The 20,997-nt window shown below is 41.9% G+C and overlaps 1 protein-coding gene across 4 annotated transcripts in view; it reads left to right on the top strand.

Annotated features, from left to right (window-relative positions):
- Positions 1-11,198: 11,198 nt before the first annotated feature.
- WDR86 (WD repeat domain 86) overlaps positions 11,199-20,997 on the top strand; it is a 52,953-nt gene continuing 43,154 nt past the window's right edge. The window contains exons 1-2 of one of the 4 annotated variants that reach the window (XM_072652190.1): positions 11,199-11,491; positions 13,301-13,559. In XM_072652190.1, coding sequence (XP_072508291.1) covers positions 13,397-13,559 — 163 coding nt within the window. In that variant the 5' untranslated portion in view covers positions 11,199-11,491; positions 13,301-13,396. Of the gene's footprint in view, positions 11,492-12,160; positions 12,433-12,613; positions 12,723-13,300; positions 13,560-20,997 lie in introns of those variants that run through there. The other 3 variants (XM_072652189.1, XM_072652187.1, XM_072652188.1) reach the window with 3 other exon arrangements.

The raw sequence follows: 20,997 nt of genomic DNA on the forward strand, positions 1-20,997 counted from the left end.
GAGAGGGAGAGGACAAGCTGAATTACCCAGCTGGCTGGGTCTAAGTGCCTACTATGAGCAACACAGATGCTCAATTCGTTTTCTTCTCCACCCCTCCCTGCTATTCCTCCAGTTAAGACTCCTTTCCCTTTTCTATAGAGTTCAAAGAAGGAAGGACAAATGATACTAGCATATATTGCTAGAAGCCTTCTCCCTTACCAACTCTTTAATCCTTAGAGTCCTGTGTCTAACCCCACCTTAAAAACCCTCCTCTAATTCAGAGAAGCACGAGAAAACTTATATGAACTGATACAGAGGGGAGTAAGTAGATCGTGATACACACAATCACTATAACAAGGTAAATAAAAAGGACAATTCAGCTAAATTGATCATGTAACATGACCAAGTTTTGAACTAGAGATGAGTTGAGAAAAGTGAAACTCCCCTTCCTTTATTACATAAGTGTGAGACTATGGGTGTGGAATATCACATGCATTGTCAAATCAATTGATTTATTGGTTGATTTTTACTGAACTGCCTTTTTAAAAAAACACTTTTAAAATAATTGTGATACACTCAGAGAAAGAAATATGGAAGTCATCCGCAGAATGTAGCAGATCATGTTTGTGTATGTGTATGTTTTTGTGTATCATGTTTTGATTTGTTATATGATTTCTTCCATTTATTTTAGTCTGACTACATAGCATGACTATAGTGAAAATGTACTCAATAGGAAAGTATATGTAGAACCTATCCAGAACTGTATGCTGTCATGGGGAGGGAGGGGGGTAGTGTGGGGTAGGTGTGGGGGGGATAAAATCTCAATTGTATGGCAGTGATTGTTAAACATTAAAAAATAATAAACAAAAAAACTAATGGACTAATAAATAATAATAAATAAAACTAAAAAAAAAAAAGAGTCTGGCCACTAAGGTGGATCTTAAAATAAATAAAATAAAATAAAATAATTGTGATAAAAGAGGGTTCCATGGGAAGGGATATATTCAGAAATGGATAATATAAAATTCATCTGTGTCGGAAAGATAACTATTAGAGTTTTAAGGTTAGCTTTTAATTTCTCTCTACATTTGATTCAATTTGTCATATATTTCTTGAGTGCCTCCTGTGTGCAGACAGCCAGGAATATGCCTTCCAGAACAGAAACAATTCCTGTCTTCAAGGGACTTGTTTTCCAGTAAGAGTGTTAGACATATGTAGAAATAACTTACAAGGCAAGCTAGTTGAGAGACTTGAAGCTTCAGCATTTGGGCAGGGTTGTCCATCTCTCAGATGACTCATAGGTGTCCACAATGGGAGCAGCTTCATTATCTCCCCTTCCCCCACCACCTCAGTTGCTTTCCTGAGATAGTTCCAGGTATAGCCCAGTGATCCAAATGGAAAATGGGAATTAGGACAACAAGAAAGAGGGTAGAGGAGTCTCTTTAAATTCCAAGATTCAATGAAATAGACTGAATAGACTGAATGAAATAGACTGCCAGGGTGCTGGGAAGAGAAGTAATTCATCCTAATTCAGATTGAAGTGAAAGTGGAGTATCAGAGGTAGCAGAGAGAGGCTCTGTTGTCACTGGTATTATTTATACTTTGATATGAATTTAACTTGAGGCCTTCTCTCTTCCAGGTGCAAATGCATTTTATGCCTTTCTTCTCATTGTGGGATAAAGGGTTTTGTTCCCTATTCAGGCATTAAGAAGCAGGAGAAGGAATGGCATAGGTGGAGAGAAGACAGAGAAACCTTGCAGACCTGAAACAATCCCACACATAAGTGACCAATCACTGCCGTAGGGCAGCCTACCTTTTATTTAAGGAACATGGAACTGAAACCTTCCTTGGCTGAGTTGGCATAGGGAGAATATTCCTAGCCAGTTTTCTGGGGGGCTCACCCCCTGTTCTCTACATAGAACACTGTCTGGAATGCTTGCCAGCTATTGTGGGAATTCAGTTCTCTTTCTTTTGTTTTCTGAAAGCCCATCCCTTCCCACCCTACAACATTTCCCAGATCTAGGCAAACCACAAGTTGACCTATTACTGGGATGAGAGGCTATGGGCAGGGCCAGATCCCTGAAAGAATAAGACAATGGGAAGCGTCATGTGGAAGTCAGCAAATTAAAGGCAATGTGGCCTCTCAAATCAGGGAAGGAAAGAAAATGTCCAGAAGGACGTCAGCATCATTAATAATAACATATTTGTGCGGCACATTAAGGTTTATAAAAGCATAATGGCAACAACTCTGGTAAAACAAATGTTATTATTCCCATTCTACAGATGATGAAAATGGAGACTCAGACAACTTGTTCACAGTCCCATAGCTAGTTTGTGCCACTCAAGAATTTGAACTTGAGTTTCCAGATTGAATACCCGACCCCTTACCCCCTCAAACCCTGTTCTGTGTAGTGGCAAGTGCTGCAGATGGGTCACAAAGGAAGGTGACTATGACAGGACCATTTAATCTGGCCATTAGAATTTCACATGAATTTCAGTGGAGTGGTAGAGAGGGAAACAGGAGGGAACAGGCGAGAAGAGAGTGAATGTATATCCTTCGTATATTTCAGGTGAGAGAAAAGGCTGGTGGATACTCCAAAGGAGAGGAGATGGATGAATTTCCCATTTGGGAATGTCCTTAAAAAGGAAGAGTCTGTATCCTTAATTTCTAGCTCAGTAAGCTTGACTTTTAATTTCTAGCAAAATTCTAGAACATATTGTCAAAGGGATGATTTGTGAGCATTTTAAGAGTGAGGAGAGGTTTAATCAAGATAGGGTCATGCTAGACCAATACCTTTTCTTTTGGCTGACAGGGTCACTAGATTGGAAGGTCAGAGAAATATCTCTCTGGATTAGACACAGAGAGAGAGAGAGAGAGAGAGAGAGAGAGAGAGATGTCAATGTATGCATACATACATATGGAGATATATCTCCATATGTCTATATCTCTCCATATACATAAACATGTCTCTATATGTATACATACATACATAGATTCATACCTCCATGAATGTATACATATATAGACATATTTCCATATGTGTGTATACATACATACATAGACATCTCTCTCACACATACACACATATCTGGCGTATACAGAGAGGCATTTCTCCTACTTCCCAATCTAGTACCCCTGTCAGCAAAAGGAAAAAGTATTAGTTTTGCACATCTATGTAAATATGCATATATCTTCATATCTGTCTATATCTACATCTGTATCTGTATCTATCAAGGATATAGCATACCTGAATTTAAGCATGGTATCTGGCAGAGTATCTCATGCTATCCTCATATAAAAGATGGAGGGTGACATTACAGTTAAGTAGAGTCAGAACTGGTAAAATGACTGGACCCAAACAGTCCAATCGATTTCCAATTCTTATTGATTCAACCTTCACAACACCTTTTCTATCTGTCCTCTTCTCTCTACTTACACCATAACTGTCCTAGTCCAGGCTATCATAGCTCTAGTCTAGCATGTCTACTGCCATAGTCTCAACTGGAGTCCCCATTTCAGCTTCTCCTCTCTCTGGTCCATCCTCCATACAGCCGTCAAAGCAAAGTTCCAACCACGTGTTAAGAACTTCAGTGGCTCTGCTACTTTGACTTTCAAAGTAATGTGGTTATACATAGTGAACAATCTTGCAAGCACACACTTATACACAAGAATTTTAATATGGGATCCCTCCAGGATCAAGTATCAACAGCTTTGGTCAAGACAAACTAAAAACCTGACTGCTCTAACTTCAGCTTAGAAAAGTACAAAGGAACGGGGCAAGCTACAGTTATTCAATCATCATTGCTGTGACACAAAGAAGTCTGTCAGAATCTGCCCTTACGGGGGCGGAGCCAAGATGGCGGAGTGAAAGCAACGACTCACCTAAGCTCCTGGAAAAACTCCTCTGGATATCTCTGGGGGGAGAGTCTGACCAGACTTTGGAGGTGTAGAATCCAGGGGGTGACGGACTTTGACGGATTCGGAGCCCAGGCTGGACCGGAGGGTCCACGGGAGGGATCTGTTCCGCGGGGGTAAGACCCCGGCGCACAGCGCAGCGCGGTCAGCGTGGCAGGGCGGAGGGGACCAGAGGAGCCCGAGAGTGGCGGGCGAGACCAGCGGAGAAGGAGATAAGCCAGGCCGAGCCGGTGAGAGCCGCTGAGTGCCAGACATCAGCGCAGCAGCCCTTGAAATCTTCAGCCTGAAGACGGACTTCGGTGCGTCACTACTTGAACTTCCAGGAACTGGGATGGCAGAGTGATCAGTAAGTGCTCTCTCCTCCCCCCTGATGACCGTGAGGGAACCATAAAATTCTTCCCCAGATTAATCCTGGATCAGCGGGAACAGCAGAAGGGGGCGGGTGGTCTCATAACACCAGAGGCTGGAAAAGTGGCAAAGGGGGATTCTTCCTACTGTGGTGGAGGCGATCTGGAGGGACAGACGACCCAGGGCAGAGAAAATTCGCATTGAGACCCAGGCAAGCCTCAGAGCTGGGAGACGAGCCCCAGGAGGGGCGGGAACACGCGTTAGCTTCTAGGCGTGCCCCAGCTCTCCAGGGGAAAAGGGAAGACAATAGGGAAGCTGGGATCACCATCCCCTGACCTTGCCTTTGCCTCAAGTCAGCTGAGGAGATATCCTGAGGACAGACCACCCCTCCCACATACCTAACAAACTAACCCCAGGGTTGATCGCGGAAACAAAAAACAAAAGCCTGCTTTTAGCCTAGACACACATCAGCTCAACTTAAAGATCTGTACCTTCTGACTGAAAGAACCAAAAGCTACAACACTCAGCCAACATCATGAATCGGAAAAAGCAGACGAAAAGTGAAAAAACCATAGAATCTTTCTATGGGGATAAGGACCAAAACACAAACACCAAAGAGGTTAGAGCTGAGACTGTACTTCCATCTGAAACCTCAGATGGGACTATGAATTTCTCGCAAGCACAACTAGATTACCTGGAACGTCTGAAGAAGGATATAAAAGAAAAACTGGCCAATGATTTTAAAACTATAAAAAAAGAATTCACTGATGAGAACATCACCCTGAAAAAGAAAATTGAAGAAATGGAAAAGGAAGTTCAAAAATTAACTGGAGAGAATAATTCCCTAAAAGGAAGAGCTAATCAAATGGAAAAGGAAACCCAAAACCTAATTGGGAAAATTGATCAGATGGAAAAGGAAACCCAAAACCTAACTGGGAAAATTGGTCGAATGGAAAAAGAAGTACAAAAATTAAATGGAGAAAATAGCTCCTTAAAGGGAAAAATTGGTCAGATGGAAAAGCTAACTGAAGAGAATCTGCCCTTACCTTCTCAGGGACATAGTGAAGACCTCTGGAGGGGGAGTGAGGAGGAGCTAGGAACCAGACACCAAGTAATCTCAAAGAGTTTCCTAGAGCATTGATTGCAATTGCCCAGGGTCACATAACTAATGGTCATAGTCAATGGTCAAGACTTCCTAGCCCAGAGCCAGGCTCTCTATCCACTACACTGGAAGTGTCAAACATGATGCCCAACGGCCTGTAACACTCTCTAGGGCTGCCAGAGCCAGATTAAAATGTAATTGGGTAATATTTAACAAAATATAGAAAAATAAAATAGCACATAGATAGTGTTAGTTTGTGGTCTTCTTAGTCAACATGCTGTCTATGGGGATCCTTACTATGGTTTAGTGGTCCCATTTCTACTTGAGTTTGAAACCTCTGCTCCTCACTGCCTCTTACTTCCTATACTAACATTGTACTCAAGGATATTGAGTAAGTTGCTGCTGTCAGTTAATAGGAAATGGAATTGAGGAGATAAGAGAAGGGAAGGAAGGAGAGTCACACGACTGAGGTGGAAGTCATGGAAGAGGGCCTGAGGCCTCATAATGTCACTAAAGACAGTAGGCTGACACCTGCTGTTCTGCCACAAACTCCAAGAGAAAAGATTCAAGGCCATACTATACACATAATATGTGTGTGTTTGTCCCTTGTTGCTGAAGAAGACCATGCCATCAGAGAAATAATGACATGACTTGCACTTGACTTTGTTTTGAGTGACGGAGGGCTGTGCAGGTCACCAGCCTCACTTCTCCTCCAGAGCCATCTGAATCCAGTGACCAGATATTCATCAGGATGACTGGAGATGACCCAGGATGAGGCAAGACTAGACTGACTTCACTTGTCCTTGGTGGCACCCTGATCTCTCCTTTCCTCTGCTTCAGCAGCCTTATCGTCATACCCCTAAATTAAGCATTTGATTCTATACTCAGAGACTCAGTAATAGCAAAAACTCATACAGCATTGTGAGGTTTACAAAGAGTATTTATATGCATTTTTCAAAGAGATCTTCACAGCAAGGTTGGGGTGACAGGTACTACAGATATAAATTCAAGACACCTGGCTCAGATGAACTATATCCTTGGGTCCCCCCCCCAAAAAAAATCCTGAAAGATATGATTGCAGAGCCATAATCAGTCAATTATACTTGAAAGATTATGGAAAATGGGAGAGGTACCACCGCAAGAATGGAGAAAGGCAAATATCCCAGTTTTCTTTTTGGAGGCAATCGAGGTTAAGTGATTTGCCCAGGATCACACAGCTAGCACGTTTCAGAGGTTGGATTTGAACTCAGGTCATCCTGACTCCAAGGCCAATGCTCTCTCCACTTCACCACTAAGCTGCCCCTAAAGTCCCAATTTTCAAAAAAGGAAAGGGAATGTAGTCTGCAAACTATAATCCAGTGAACTTGACTTTGTTTTTTCTAGAAAAATTCTGCAAAGGATCATTAGAGAGATGGTCAGTGAATAGACAGAATGTGTGTGCTCATTTTTCGTTGCCAAAGAAGACCATGCCATCAGAGAAATGATGACATGATTTGCACTTGACTTTGTTTTGAGTGAGGGAAGGCTGTGCAGGTCACCAGCCTCACTTCTCCTCCAGAGCCATCTGAATCCAGTGACTAGATATTCGTCTGGATGACTGGAGATAACCCAGGATGAGGCAATTGGGGTTAAGTGACTTCCCCAAGGTCACACAGCTAGTATCAAGTGTCTGAGATGAGATTTGAACTCGGGTCCTCCTGACCCCTGCACTGGTGCTCTATCCACCGCACCACCTAGCTGGCCCGAATAGATAGAAAGGGAAGTAGTGGCTAGATCATGTGACCAACATGATAAAGGACTGATCATTTTTTCCAGTCCTCATGAACTCTCTAAACTCTCCCAAATTAGAATTATTTACAAGGGGCAGAATAATTGCAGCTCTTCCTCCAGTCCAAGACACCAGAAAATCTGACAAGGTAACAAAGTTAACACCAGAGAATTCGAATCCTCAATCCCTAACCTGCTCCTCCTCAGCACTCCCTCCCCCACACTCTGGCAGGGCAGGACAACCAGACTTTTAGGCTTCTCCTCTGAGATCCACTTAGCACATCCTGCCCTTGGCCTTACCCTACCATTCTATGGTAACAAGCAGCAGCCCTTAACCTTGCCCACAACTCCAACGCCACTGCAGAGGAGACCGATGTTAAGGAAAGCAGAAGTGGCCTTGCTTGGACCTACAGTGAGCTCCTGTAGTCCTTCCCAGGGACATCACTGCTTCTGTGTGGGAGGTGTGGGGGTGGTGGTGATGGATTAGATCTAAAGGAAAGGGAGAGTGGCATTGAATGGGGACCAGTTTCTCTTTCTTTGATCTCTTTTGAGTACAGGTCTGGCAGTGGTATTGTTGGGTCAAATAACATGCACAGTTTTGTGTAAAATTTTTGTATATTATTTTAAATTGCTTTCCTAAATGATTGTACCCATCCATAGATCCATCAAATCGCATCAATGTGACTGTTTCCCTCCAGCTCCTGCAATATTTATCCTTTTCCTTTTATGTCATCTTTGCTACCCTAGTGGGTGTGAAGTGCTTTAATTTGTATTTCAATAATTAGTATTGGAGCATTTTTCTATAGTTATAGATAGCCTGAGTCTTTTCTCTTGACAACTGTCTGTTCATGTCCTTAGACATTAATTGGAAAATGAATGCTTTTCCTATAAATTTGTATCGATTCCTTAACTGTCTTAGAAATGACACCTTCATCGGGGAAACTTATTGTAAAAAAAATCCCCAGTTAATTGTTTCCCTTTTAATTTTAGCTTTATTAGGTACATTTGTGCACAAAATTTTTAATTTTATGTTATCAGAATCAGCTGCTTTATCTTCTGTGATCCTCTCTATCCCGTGTTTTGTCATGAACTTTTCTCTTATCCATAGCTCTAACAGATATTTTTTCTAACTTTCTCTAATTTGTTTATGACATTACCTTTTATAGTTAGGTCAAGTACCCATTTGGAGCCTTCTTTGTATATGGTGTGAGTTGATGGTCTAAATCTAATTTCTTCTATACTACTGTCCAGTTTTCCCAGCAGTTTTTGTCAAATTGTGAATCCTTATCACAATAGTTTCTGTCTTTGTTGAATACTAGGGTGTTAGATAAATTTGCTTCTGCATGTTGTATATGTAACCTGTTCAACTGATCATTCTCTCTGTTTCTTAACCATTTCCAAATTGTTTTAAGGAAATGTAATTTTACGTACAAAAATATTTATAGCAGCTCTTTTTGTGGAAACAAAAAACTGGAAATCAAGAGGATATGCAACAAATAAAGAATAGTTGAATAAGTGAGATAGATAGATATATACACACACACACATATATATACATATATATATGAGCTGAAAGAAGATGCTTTAAAAAAGACACAGAAAAACATATGAACTGATACAGAAAGAAGTGAGCAGAAAAATTTATACATCAATATCATAAAAATAAACAATTTTGAGCAAAGAATGAAATGAGTAGAACCTGAACAATTTATATGATAACATCACTGTAAACGGTGAAAGCAGTTAGAACTATGATCAATAAAATGACCATTTTTCATTCCAGAGCACTGATGATGAAACGTGCTATTCATTATAGACAAGTGATGAATTCAGGGTGCAGAATGAGACATAGCTTTTATTGATGCCACCACTGGGGGAATTTGTCTTGCCTGACTGTGCATATTTGTTATGCCCCTTTTACAGATGAGGAAATTGAGGAAAGGAGGCAGGGAAGGAGAGAAGAAGGAAGATAGAAAAGAGGAAAGAAGGCAAATATTTATTAAATGTCTACTAGGAGCCAGGAACTGGGATAAACATTTTATGAATATTACCTCTGAGGTTCAGGAAAGTTAAGTGGCCATGGTCATATAAGTAGGTGTTAGAGGCAAGAATGGAACCTTGGTCTCTCCAGACTCTTTCTAGGACACCACAAGCACCTACAGGTCTAAAATTTTTGTTTAGTCTAGAGTTCCAGTTTTATATCTGGAAGGGATCCTGAAAACCCTCTAGTTTCTCTTTTTTTTTTTTTTAAATTAGTTTATTTTTAGTTTTCAACATTCACTTCTACTGGATTTTGAGTGCTAAATTTTCTCCCCTTCCTTCTCATCTCCTTTCCCCAAGATGTTGTGTAATCTGATATAGTCTGTACATATACATTCATATTAAACATATTTCCACATTAATCATGTGTGAAGAAGAATTAGAACCAAAGGGAAAAATCATGAGAAAGAGGAAACAAAAAAAGAAAGAAAAAATAGTATTTCAATCTGCATTCAGACTCCATAGAGTTTTCTCTGGATAAGGATAACATTTTCCATTATGAGTCTTCTGGAATTTTCTTAGATCCCCCAATTGCTGAGAAGAGCTAAGTCTATCAAAGCTGGTCATAGCACAATGTGGCTGTTAACTATGTACAATGTTCTCCTGTTTCTGCTCACTTCACTCAGCATCATTCATGTAAGTCTTTCCAGGTTTTTCTGAAAGTCACCTGCTCATCAGTTCTTATGGAACAATAGTATTCCATTACATTCATGTGCCACAACTTGTTCAATCATTCCCCAATTGATGGGCATCCCCTCGATTTCCAGTTGTTGGCCAGCACAAAAAGAGCTGCTATAAATATTTTTGTACATGTGGGTCCTTTTTCCTTTCTTATGATCTCTTTGGGATACAGACCTAGGAGTGGTATTGCTGGGTCAAAGGGTATGCACAGTTTCATAGCCCTTTGGTCATAGTTCTAAAGTGTAAGACCATCTAGTTTCTGGCATAATTTGGTTATTTGAGAAATGGAGGAACTAAAGAGGAGAGAAGTGATCTGCTCAGGTATGAAGCTAGTTGAGTCATTAGGATGGGGCAAACAAGGCTTTCTGACTCCCAGGTTAATGTCACAGCAATGTTTTGTATCTTTCCCTCTTCCACTCATGCTCTTGTCAATTGCTGTAAACATATGAAGTATTCTTTAAATTCGGTTCTTTCTAGTGTCAGTTCAATTCAGCTCACTGTGTATGAATCACTATAACCTGCAGATACAGTATAAAGAGGAAGCAAAGCCAATTCCTTGCCACCTATCTTGGAGTTTACAATTTAGTGGGCTTGGGGTAGGAATAAGACAAATATAAGTATAAAAATGTTCAAATAGTATTTGGTATGTGGGATTTGAAAAAGGAAGACACATATCTGGAGGAATCAGGAAGGCATTTATGGAGAATGAGGCATGATCTAGGCCTCGAAGAGAGAAGAATTTCACCAAGTGAATACTATTTAAGGCATGACGGGTACAAAAAAAAAAGCATGGTATGGGAAAGGACAGAAGGAAATCAGGGATGGTGAATGAAATCAGCAAAGTCAGATTAGAAAGCACTGATTTAGGCTAGGGGTAAATAGATGCTCCATTAGAGTGATGGCAATAAGAATAGAAAGGAGGGGAAAGGTGACTCTTCACAAATGATAGAGTGGAGAGATACTCTTATCTCACCCACAGTATTGTAGACTTTCACCAGACTGGGTTCATATCCTACCCCATCTCGGATTGCATTTAGCAAGGGATAAAGACTTTTTGAGTGATTCTTCTTTCCTTTTGAGGTCCTTATGTGCCAGGTTAGCTTCAGTGCCCAATGAGACCTTGTCACAGAATCATCTTGAGAGGTGGTATGAACACTTCTAAGGGGGGAGAAGTTAGCCTGGCCATTTGATGGAGTCATTAGGCTCTTCTCTACTTTCTAGATTTTTGGGAAGGGTCTAGAAAGGATTTGGGGAATCTTGCTACCTTTAGGACCTAGAGGGATCCTGAGGCGAGGGGGTCAACTCCTCCCCACCTATCCACTCGCCGCTCCCCTCCCCCTTCCTCCATCCTCCCTGGACTGCTGAGTTGATGTACTGAGTTGAGCTGCTGAACCGCTGCATTAATAAGAAACAGGGCAAAGAAGCTCTGGGAGAGGGTTCAAGTGACCGGGTTTTGGGATTCCTGCAGAGATCTCAGCGGGTAGATCATATGGAGCTTGAAGCCTTGGGGAGGAGGGGCAGCCACAGGGGGTGGGGGAAGTTCTAACAAAAGACCTGAGTGCCAGGAGCTCCTTTTAGACTCGTGATTCCAAGACGAGCCCGTATGTCTACGCTGGCAACCCAGTCTTAGGCACTGCTCTGCTCGTCCTGTGACTAAAGTAAGCGTTCCAAGTCCTCCCTGGGAAGCAGAAGTTTAACAGGCAGTCTGTGCTGGGGGGGAAGGACCGTGGAGATCACCAAGTCCAGCGGTTCTCAAAGAATGGTCCAGGGACCCCTGGATTAATTTCTAATGCAGTAAATACAGAAAAATAGAATCCACAGAAATTCCATGGGGAGCGAGGGAAGGGGTCAACAATTTTGAAGAGTGTAAGAAGTGCTCGGACCAAAAAGTTTGAGAACCGTTTTAACTAGTCCAAACTCCTAGTGTTAGAGATGACTCAGAAATGTGCCGTGATTTGCCTAAGGTCGGGCAGCTAACTAGCAGCTCGCTCCCTACATCCCAATCCTGCAAAGGTGGAGGGTTCGTACAGGATGGAGCCCCGAGCTGAGAAAACTACTTTTTGGGGGGACTGTACCTCAGCATTCGGGTTTCTGCCTTGTTTGGGGGGAGAAAATGGGGTCGAATTCACTCCGGAAGCGACTTTAGGATTTAATCCTAATGATAACCTTTTCCTCTCGTTCCCCACCTCCCCAGTTAGAGCTCTAGTCTGGATGTACCGCAGTTAAGTGTAAGTGTGAATTTTTGAGTGTGTGTTGCCTAATCCGGGGCTGCCCGTCCCCCTCCCCCTCCCCGCTAGGGTAGGAGGGGGCGTGGCTAGGTTTCAGTCAGTTTAGCTGCCCTTGGAGGGGTGAAATTCTCCCCCTCCCCGGGGACAGGAGGACCGATTTCCCCCCCCCCCCCCTTCCCCTTCGGTCTTCCTCTCCCTTCCCAGTCTTTGGGGAAGGTGAGGGGGTGGGGGCGCTCCGTGGAGCCTGGGCTGCAGTGGCCTGGAAGGGTCGGAGCGAGTTTCCACGTGGAGCCTTCCTCGGGGGAGGGGAGGGAAGGAGAGAGCGTCAAAGCAGTGAGGAAGGAGGGAGCGACTGGGGGTCCCGGGCAAAGGTGAGTTAAGGCTGGCGCCGGGGAAGGGAGTAGGGAGGAGTTGGGTCCTCTAGGGAGACTGAGAACCACGGGAGGGAGGAAGCTGGGAAGTAAGGGATAAGGGTGGGGAAGCAATCCCGGAAAAGTGGGAGGGGACAGGTTGAGGGGTGGTCTCCTAGGAGGAGCCAGCCTTCACTTTATTGTTCTATTGCCCTCCAGGACGAGTAATTGTGAGTAGAGCGAGGGCTAGAGGCTTAGCAAGGTTGAAAAGAAAAGTTCTCCATCACCCCCCTTGGGCTCTAGGCAGGTCGGTGAGTTGCTGCACCTTGGGATGAGGCTGGAAGCTTTCTCTTTGGTTTTGGTTTTAGGTGTACCTGGAGGCGGACGGTGTGGCTGGAGGGGGTGAGGGGAGGTGTGGGGTTTGGATCAATCACTTCTCTCGCGACTCCTTACGGTCCTGGGGTGGAAACTCTCTGGTCGAAGGTTAGGGCTTTGGTAGATTTGGAAGCGTGACAGACCGTGGGTTCATCTAAAATCGGGGGGCATCCCCAACCGGGAATACGTCCTGTGGGGGGAGAAGTGTAGGGAGCTTGGAGTGGGGGAAGGGATTTGGTTATTCTCCAGGCAATGAATTCCAGTCCTCAACCTAGGAACTGGTGTGAGGGACAGAGGGGGAGGCGGAGGAGGTGAATTTTCATTTTTCTGTGTCCGGTTTGATGGCTCTATTCAATCACTTGGGTTGACTTTTTCTCTTGTTTTTTGAAGGGGTAAGAAGTGTATAGGTGAGAGGGACTAGATTAGGGGATCTTCTCTTGTTAGGAACAGGCGTGCTTCTGCGGGGCTGGGAATGCATTTTGTGCCCTCACGTACATATGAATACCTTTTGCAGGCTCTTGGGGTGTAATTCCTAAGGTGATGTCTGAAGGCAGTTTCTGGAGGAACCTGCCTACCTTTGGCTGGGGAGTGCCTCTCTTAGCCTGGCAGAATGGGGGGCAATGGCTCTGCCTTGAGGGTCTGCACAGATCACAGAGGAGGCATCAACTGGCTCAGCCTGAGCCCCGACGGCCGGCGGCTGCTGACGGGCAGCGAGGATGGCACTGCTCGTCTCTGGAGCACTGATGACAGCCAATGTCACGGACACTTCCAAGGTAGAGAGCGCACTCCTTGCTCCTCCCCTAGTCTAGGACCCTTCTGGTTTCCCAGAAGTGCCACATGGCGTCTTATCCTGTTTTTTCCTTCTTCCTCTTCCCTCTCTTCTCCAGCCTCTAGGGCTCTGTAGTATCTCTCCAAAGACTGGGATAACACTGGGACCTTCCAGCTTTCCCATCCTATAAGGAGTTTGTTTAAAAAACAGAGCCCCAGATATATGAACACGTAGAAGTAGACTCAGCCATTTTGGACAGGAAGCCAAGTCTCCTGTCCTTCTGGGAGGTAAGAAAGACTATATGGAATGGATATGCCTGAGCGATGTAGGAGGCTAGGTAACAGGGACGGAGGCCCATGTAGAACATTTATAAGCAAACTTGATTTTGATAAGCCCTGGGCTTATGAGGTCTAGCCCTGGCCCTGCCAATAACTAGCTATGTGATACTAGGCAAGTCATTTCCAGCTTTGATATCCCATGATTCTGTGATTTTAAGCCAAGCTTACAAGTAAGGTCAGTTTCTGAGAGTGTGCACAGGCTTTATCTGTCCTGTGGCTTTTGACAAAAACAAACATCTTCCAGGTAAGGAATTTTTTTCTACCAATTCATATTTACTGAAGTTACTCTTCAACTTGCTGTTTTCCTGCTGCCCTCTTTTGGAGAGTTTTGGCTCCAAAGGTTATCTTTAGGCAGTTTACATTTTTTTTTTATTCAGTGCTCTTACCACTCCATATCTCCCTCCCCCTAAATTAATAGACATAATGAAGAAGGATCGTTAAATCATAGATCTAGAGCTTGAAGAGACCTCTGAGACCAAGTAGTCCAACCCTTTCATTTTGCATATGAGAAAACCAGGTCCAGGGATGTTAAATGACTTGCCAAAGGCTAATGATCATCTGCCAGTACCTACTCTTTTCCTTGCATCATGTCCCCTCTTTTTGATTTCTTGAAGAAAAAAAAATATTTTAATGAATGCACAACCTAATAGAAATTAACTTTGGCTTATCTGATATTTGCTAATATACATACTGACAACTGAGCTTTGCTACAAATAAAAAAAAAAAACCAGTGACTTCTCTGTGGCCAAAAGAGAACTATGATTCACAGTAAGCTTTAGACCCTGGAAAAGTCCTGCTTTGAGTGGAGCCCAGTCTCTCTCCTTAAAGTTGAAATATTTTCCAGATTCTACACCAGTTTTAAGAATCTGTTGTGGTTCTGCGCCAGTTTTTGTATCTATATTCTCATAAAAGCAAATGGTAACATTTTATAGGTGATCATACCACTTTTGGCACAGCCCAGGCTGGTATTGCCATTCCCCAGAGTGCTCCTTTGGAGACTCCAATGCATTGCCCTTCAGACTGGGCCCATTTTTTCTCCTTCCTTTGCCCATTCATCCCTTGTCCCCCTCTTCATCACCCTCTGCTCTCCATTCACAACTGCTGCTGCTTCCACCTGGTTTCTCCAGCTTTATTTACACTTCATTCTCAGGAAGGCATCTCTGCTCCTGAGCCCCTCAGTGCCCTTGATTTGAGGACTGATCCTACTCAACAGAAAAGTTTCATGTGTAAGAGTGAAAAATGACTATTCTCTCTCTTAAATTTTTCCTCTTGATGGTTGGAATTTCAAAGGGGAGGGATGGTAAATGATCAGTAGGGGGAAAATACTAAATTTTCATCACCTGGAAGGGTGAATGTGAATCAGTGAGTGCTTGCTGGGAAGAAAGAGGTAATCTTTTTTCTTAAAAGAACATTCCTCCTTGAAATCAAAGACAATGTGCTCTGTTACATTTGTAGCTGCCTACTACACAGAAAGGAAGCTGTCTTTAGGTGTCATCTGAGGTGGGGTACTTCCAATGGTGGACACATCAGATTTCTACAGGATGGGTATTAGAGCTGCCCCATCAGGCTTCAGGTCATGTAGTGAACACTCAATAAATAATGATTAGTTGATCTGTGATTCTCAAGACAGGGAAATTGGTAATTTCTGATACACTGTCTTCCCCTTAGCATTTAATTCAGTAAAATGATTATCATTCTAGAATACTGAAGGTCAGAGAGCCTGTCTCTCTTATAGGCTATCTGTAACAAAGAATAGAAAGTGTGGAGACCAGCTGTGGGTCATATGGATAACTGCCCATGAAAATGTGATTCTCTGATAACAGCAGGTTACGGTGGGAAAAAAATGGGGAAGGTAGTAAAGAAGTGAAAGGATGAGTGGGGAATTCCTGGCTGTATGGATCGAGAATCAGTCTTGGATAAGTTCCTGTTACTCTTTGAAGTCCTTGGGAGAAGGTGTTTATAAAAACCAAAATATACTGAAATCAGATTTTTTGGGGGAAATTAGATATTTCAGATATATTCAGGAGATTCTGTATCTAAAGAACTTCATAATTGAAAATCCTTCTATAAATTAATCATTAATCAAAAGGCATTTTTAAAAGAAATTTTCCCCCATTACAATTTTTAACATTTGGTGTTATTTTTTTAAAGTTTTGAGTTCCAAATTCTACACTTTTCTCCCCTCCCTCCCATATGGTAAGCTGTCTGATATAGGTTATACATATACAATCATATAAAACATGTTTCCATATTAGTCATTTAATTAAAAAGCATTTATTAAGTACCTACCATGTGCCAAGTACTATATTAGCCACTGGGAATAAAAAAGACAAAAATACAAGTGCCTTCCCCCAAAGAATTTGCATCATACTGGGAAAAACAACGTTAGACATAATTATAAAAATGAGAACCATTGCTGGGACCGCTGCTCTTCCATGCTGTGTTCTCAACCCAAGTTCAAACCTGGGGGAAAATTCACTTCTAGCCAGAGTAGTTAGGCTCCTTTCCTCACACTCGTTGGCTTTTTACACCCTAACCCTAGTCCCCCAGGGGAAATTTACTTGAAGTTCATGTTTTGAGAGCCCCTAGGCATGAGTCAAAGAGGGTGACAGAAAGGTCTTCAGTGTATAATATGAGTGAGGTATGGGACAGCAAAGTATTTCTTCCATAAAAAAGAAATACTAAATACAAAAACTCGTAAACAAAAACACACATTGACTGAGACTTCAGAATAGGATACAGTAACTTATAACAATAACTGTTAGAATACCTCCCAGGAGGTTGGCGTTTAAAACAAGACACAATGCAGTTTGCAAAGTCTGCTTAATAAGCATTTTGCACTTCACCTTGACTCTGTACTGTCCAAATAATTCCTTCCAGTTCTGTGTCTTTTGTCAAGGCAGGTCAGGGGTTAATTTCCTCCCTCTGGTGGTGGTTATCCTCTCTGAGGCAGAAACGAGTTATAAAAAGAATTCAGCTATGCCTCACTTTATTATAGAAATGCTCCTGAGTTTTATAGAAATCAGATTTGTTTTGTAAATTGGTCATATTTCCAATGAGAAAGCACTGTGCAAATTTTATGAAGTGCTGTATAAATGTTAGCTATTCTGTGCTCAGGTTTACTGTGAAAAGATTGTGAATACTTCTGTAAACTGAGAAATCAGTCAACATTTATTAAATGTTTACTGTCTACCCGCCATTGAGTGATGTACTGGAGATACAAAGATGAAAAAGAAACCATTCCTATCCCTAATTTTGCCCTCGGGAATAAAGAAGTTCATTCTATTCCCCACCCCCCATCTACTGGGTGGGGGATGGGGGTGGAAATTGTCTCCTCTAATAATTCTATTAGGGGAGATAATATATATACATAAGTATATACCAAATATAAATATGTAGAATAATAATAAAACCTTAACAAGCAGTCCACTCAGCTCTGACCAATGAACCCATATGTCTCATAAGATTGCTCACGAGATCCATCTCGAATCACTTGGGATTCACCTGGAATCAATCAAAAAAATACAAAGCAGGAGAAGCAGCCAGAGATCTGGGCTAAAGCTTACCTTGCTGAACGCCAATTCTAACATTCAATAGGCTGCTGCTCACAAGTTGCTGGGGTAGGGAAAAGGGAATTCTCCTGTCCCCCTCACTTTCTAGGAAGAACTTTTAATATCCTGACATGAATCTACCAAGGGAAACAGAGTCAGAGGGTGGGTTACCCCCTTTTAAAGATCTCTTTGAGTCAGCAGCTATTTTTTGTCAGAGACCAATAAGGGTATTGTTTTTTTTCATTCCAAAGTACCCAAGTCCTTCAACCATGACCAGTTTCACCAGAAGTGTCCTGGGCACAGGTGATCCAGATGTATGCTCCAACCCAATCCCAGCTATATAAGTAAATGCAAAGTATATAGAAAGTATATGCAGAGTAATTTCATGAGTGAGGTGCTAACAGCTGGGGGGGATTAGGAAAAGATTTATATAGGAGGTGGATGCTTGAGATCAACTTTGAAGGTAAAAAGAGGGTAAGATCCTAAAAGAATAGATCAGAGAAATAAATTTTGCAAAAAAAAAAAAAACAAACAAACAAACCCAAAACAACAAGCAACCAAGAAAATGGAAGCAACTACTAAGTTCCATTTGCTTTTTTCATCTTTTCATTCACACTTGTATGGAGCCAGTATACGGAGTAAGCAGAAGGGGTATTATGCTACATGGCTCTCTTCCTTCCACCATCCCAAAAGAGTCTATGCTACTTCTCCCAACAGATGAGATTAATTCAGAGAAAACTTTGGTCTTCCAATTTTGTTTGTCTGCCCACCTGATCACTAATAGACAACTTCCTCTAGTTATGTCATCTTCCAACTTAAAGCATGGGATAACTTTACCATCTTAAAATCTACATGTACAAAGAGAATGTGGTGATTTGGTCAGTGTAGGCTGTGTGTAAAGAAGGAGTCACATGGAAGCTCCAGGAAGGTGAGTGATTTGTGTGAATGTGATTCATACAATTCATGATGTCATTGATGTGAGTGTTCTCTCTCCACTGACACTCCTGTAGTGGCCCTGACCATCCCATCAGAGCCTAAGCTCTTGCAACAAACCAGAAGGACTTAGCAACAGATCGCAGGAAAGAGAACTGGATTTAGTCTGAGTATATGGGTTCAGATTCTGGCTTTGCTGCTTATTGCCTTGTGACCTGTAAAGTAATCAGCTTTACTCTTTAACTAAGCTTCAGTTTCCTTATTTGTAAACTGAAATGATTTAGACTAGGTGATCCCCTAAAGTCCCTTCCAAACCTAAATCTATGGTCCTGTGCACCTGTCAGCTGAAGAGCAGTCTAATTTTTGTTTAATCTGGATCTCCATATCTCACCTATGCTGAAATTATAGGGGCTACCCATAAGGCCTGATCCCACTCTGATCCACACTGAAGCTTGGACTGTTTTATTTCTGACCCGTGCCAAGTTGCCCTCCCTTGGACAACTGGGCAAAACATTCTCACTTCCTCTATTCCTGAAGCTTGCCATGTTAGTGTAGACATCTAATCAGCTTAGCTCATTGCAGCTCAAAATTCTCAGATTCAAGAGATCACTGGCCTCTACCTTCCCAGTAATTGGGATAACACCCAATTGAGCCAAATTTAGAGAGACTTTTCACAAGAACAGGGGTTTTTGACCTTTTGTGAGTCAAGGGATCCTTTGGTAATCTAGTGATGCCTATAGATTCCTCAAAATAATGATGTTAAGTGCATAAATTAAAATTATAGGATTACAAAGGAAATCAATTGAAATACAGTTATTAAAATGTTTTGGGAGAAAAAAAGCCCCTGTTTGAACTTTTCACTTGAAGGACCCATATTTCAGACTAGATTCCAGTCTGAATTTAGAAATCCCAGTTGCCAGGTTACTCTTTCATCAACACTCAACTCCAGATTATTTTCTGTGGCCAACAATACGGTGAAGATCACAGGTCTCCAGATCTGGGAGATGCTGAGGCATTCCACCACCCAAAGAAGAGTTGTTAGAACCTTAGGCAAGGCAACCTGCATGTTGAGGTGAGGGATGTGGGGAGGGGGGGGGAGAGTGAAAACACTTCTGGGGGGATAGAGGGACAGGAAGAAGGCAACAAAGCAGAAAAAAATATAACTTTGTCAAGAAAGCCTTTAGCCTCAGTGTGTTTCTTCCGTCACGGGTTCAGGTGATTTTTTTTTTTTTAATGCCTGTCAACATTTCTCAAGCTCCTGTTTCTGCAGAGTACTGTACTAGGTATCATTGGAGGATGCAACACACATGATAATCTTTATTATAGCGCTTCCAAGCTAGTCAATTCATAACAATGTGAAAGGACTTAACACTTAAAAACTTAACAAGGGCCAAATAATGTTGAAGCACAGTAGAATGAAGACAGGATGAAAAGATAGAGGAGTGAATAATGTTGCAGTAGAGTTAGTCAGCAAAGACCATTTGTTGATTCTATCTTATGTTGGTTCAGAGTTTCTTAAACTTTTTCCACTCAAGTTCTCTTCAGCACTTCTTAAACTGTGGTTCTTATCCCATGTGGGTTTAAGAAGCGATGTACTCTAGATGGCTGTTTAGGGTCCTTTCAATTCTCCTGTGATTCAGTGAGTTGAGTTCTGAGATAGATATGTGATAGATGAACTGTATTAGTCTGTTTTCAGAAATGTCTGTGCTCTCCTACCTCTTGTCTTTACAATAATCAACAGATTATTATTGAACACATATGGACTGAGTATGGGGAACACAAGATATACAAATATGGTCTATTATCTCAAGAAACTTACAGTCCTTTTAACTGGCTGTTCCCCAAATCTGAAAGACATTCCTACTTTATCTCCATCTTTTCACATCCCTTGTTTCCATTAGAACTCTACTCAAGCTTCAGTCGGTTCAAATATGAAGAATTTTCTGATTCTCTCCTCTCGTAAATTTATGTTGCATTTCATAATCTACATGTTTATATATTACATATAACATATGTAATGTGTTAATATGTTACATAATATGTTTATATCTTTTATATGTGTTTCACATAGATAGGATGTAAGTTCTTTGAAGGTAGAGTTTGTTTCATTCTAGTCTGTATCCTCATGGCCTAGCAGTTAGCCATTAGTAGCACATAGCGGGTACCTAATAAATGCTTGCTGATTGATGGGGATATTCAGAAGTCATAGGCTTTCACCAAAAGAGGAGCTTTGACATTTTTTTTTTAAACAATTGGCAACATCATTGGGCCAAGTAATAATAATGACAATGATATTTAAATGGTGCCTACTAGGTACTAGACACTGTGTTAAGTACTTTGCATATATTATCTCATTGAATCCTCACAACAACCCTGAGAAGGGGTATTATCATCTTTCTCATTTTACAGTTGGTGAAACTGAGGTAAACAAAAATTAAGTAATTTGCCCAAGGTAGCACAGTGTATGGGGAATTGTATTTATACTCATGTTCCTGTACCAGTGTTTGTATGCTTGTTTAAAATAAAGGAGTTACTTTATCATCATGCCTTACTGATGTAGGTACAGCACCTCTCTCAACCTCAGAGATCCACAGCCATTGGAATCTTCTCTATCTCACCC

Source organism: Notamacropus eugenii, chromosome 3 (assembly GCF_028372415.1).
Source record: "Notamacropus eugenii isolate mMacEug1 chromosome 3, mMacEug1.pri_v2, whole genome shotgun sequence".
In the NCBI taxonomy this organism is placed as follows: Eukaryota; Metazoa; Chordata; class Mammalia; order Diprotodontia; family Macropodidae; genus Notamacropus; species Notamacropus eugenii.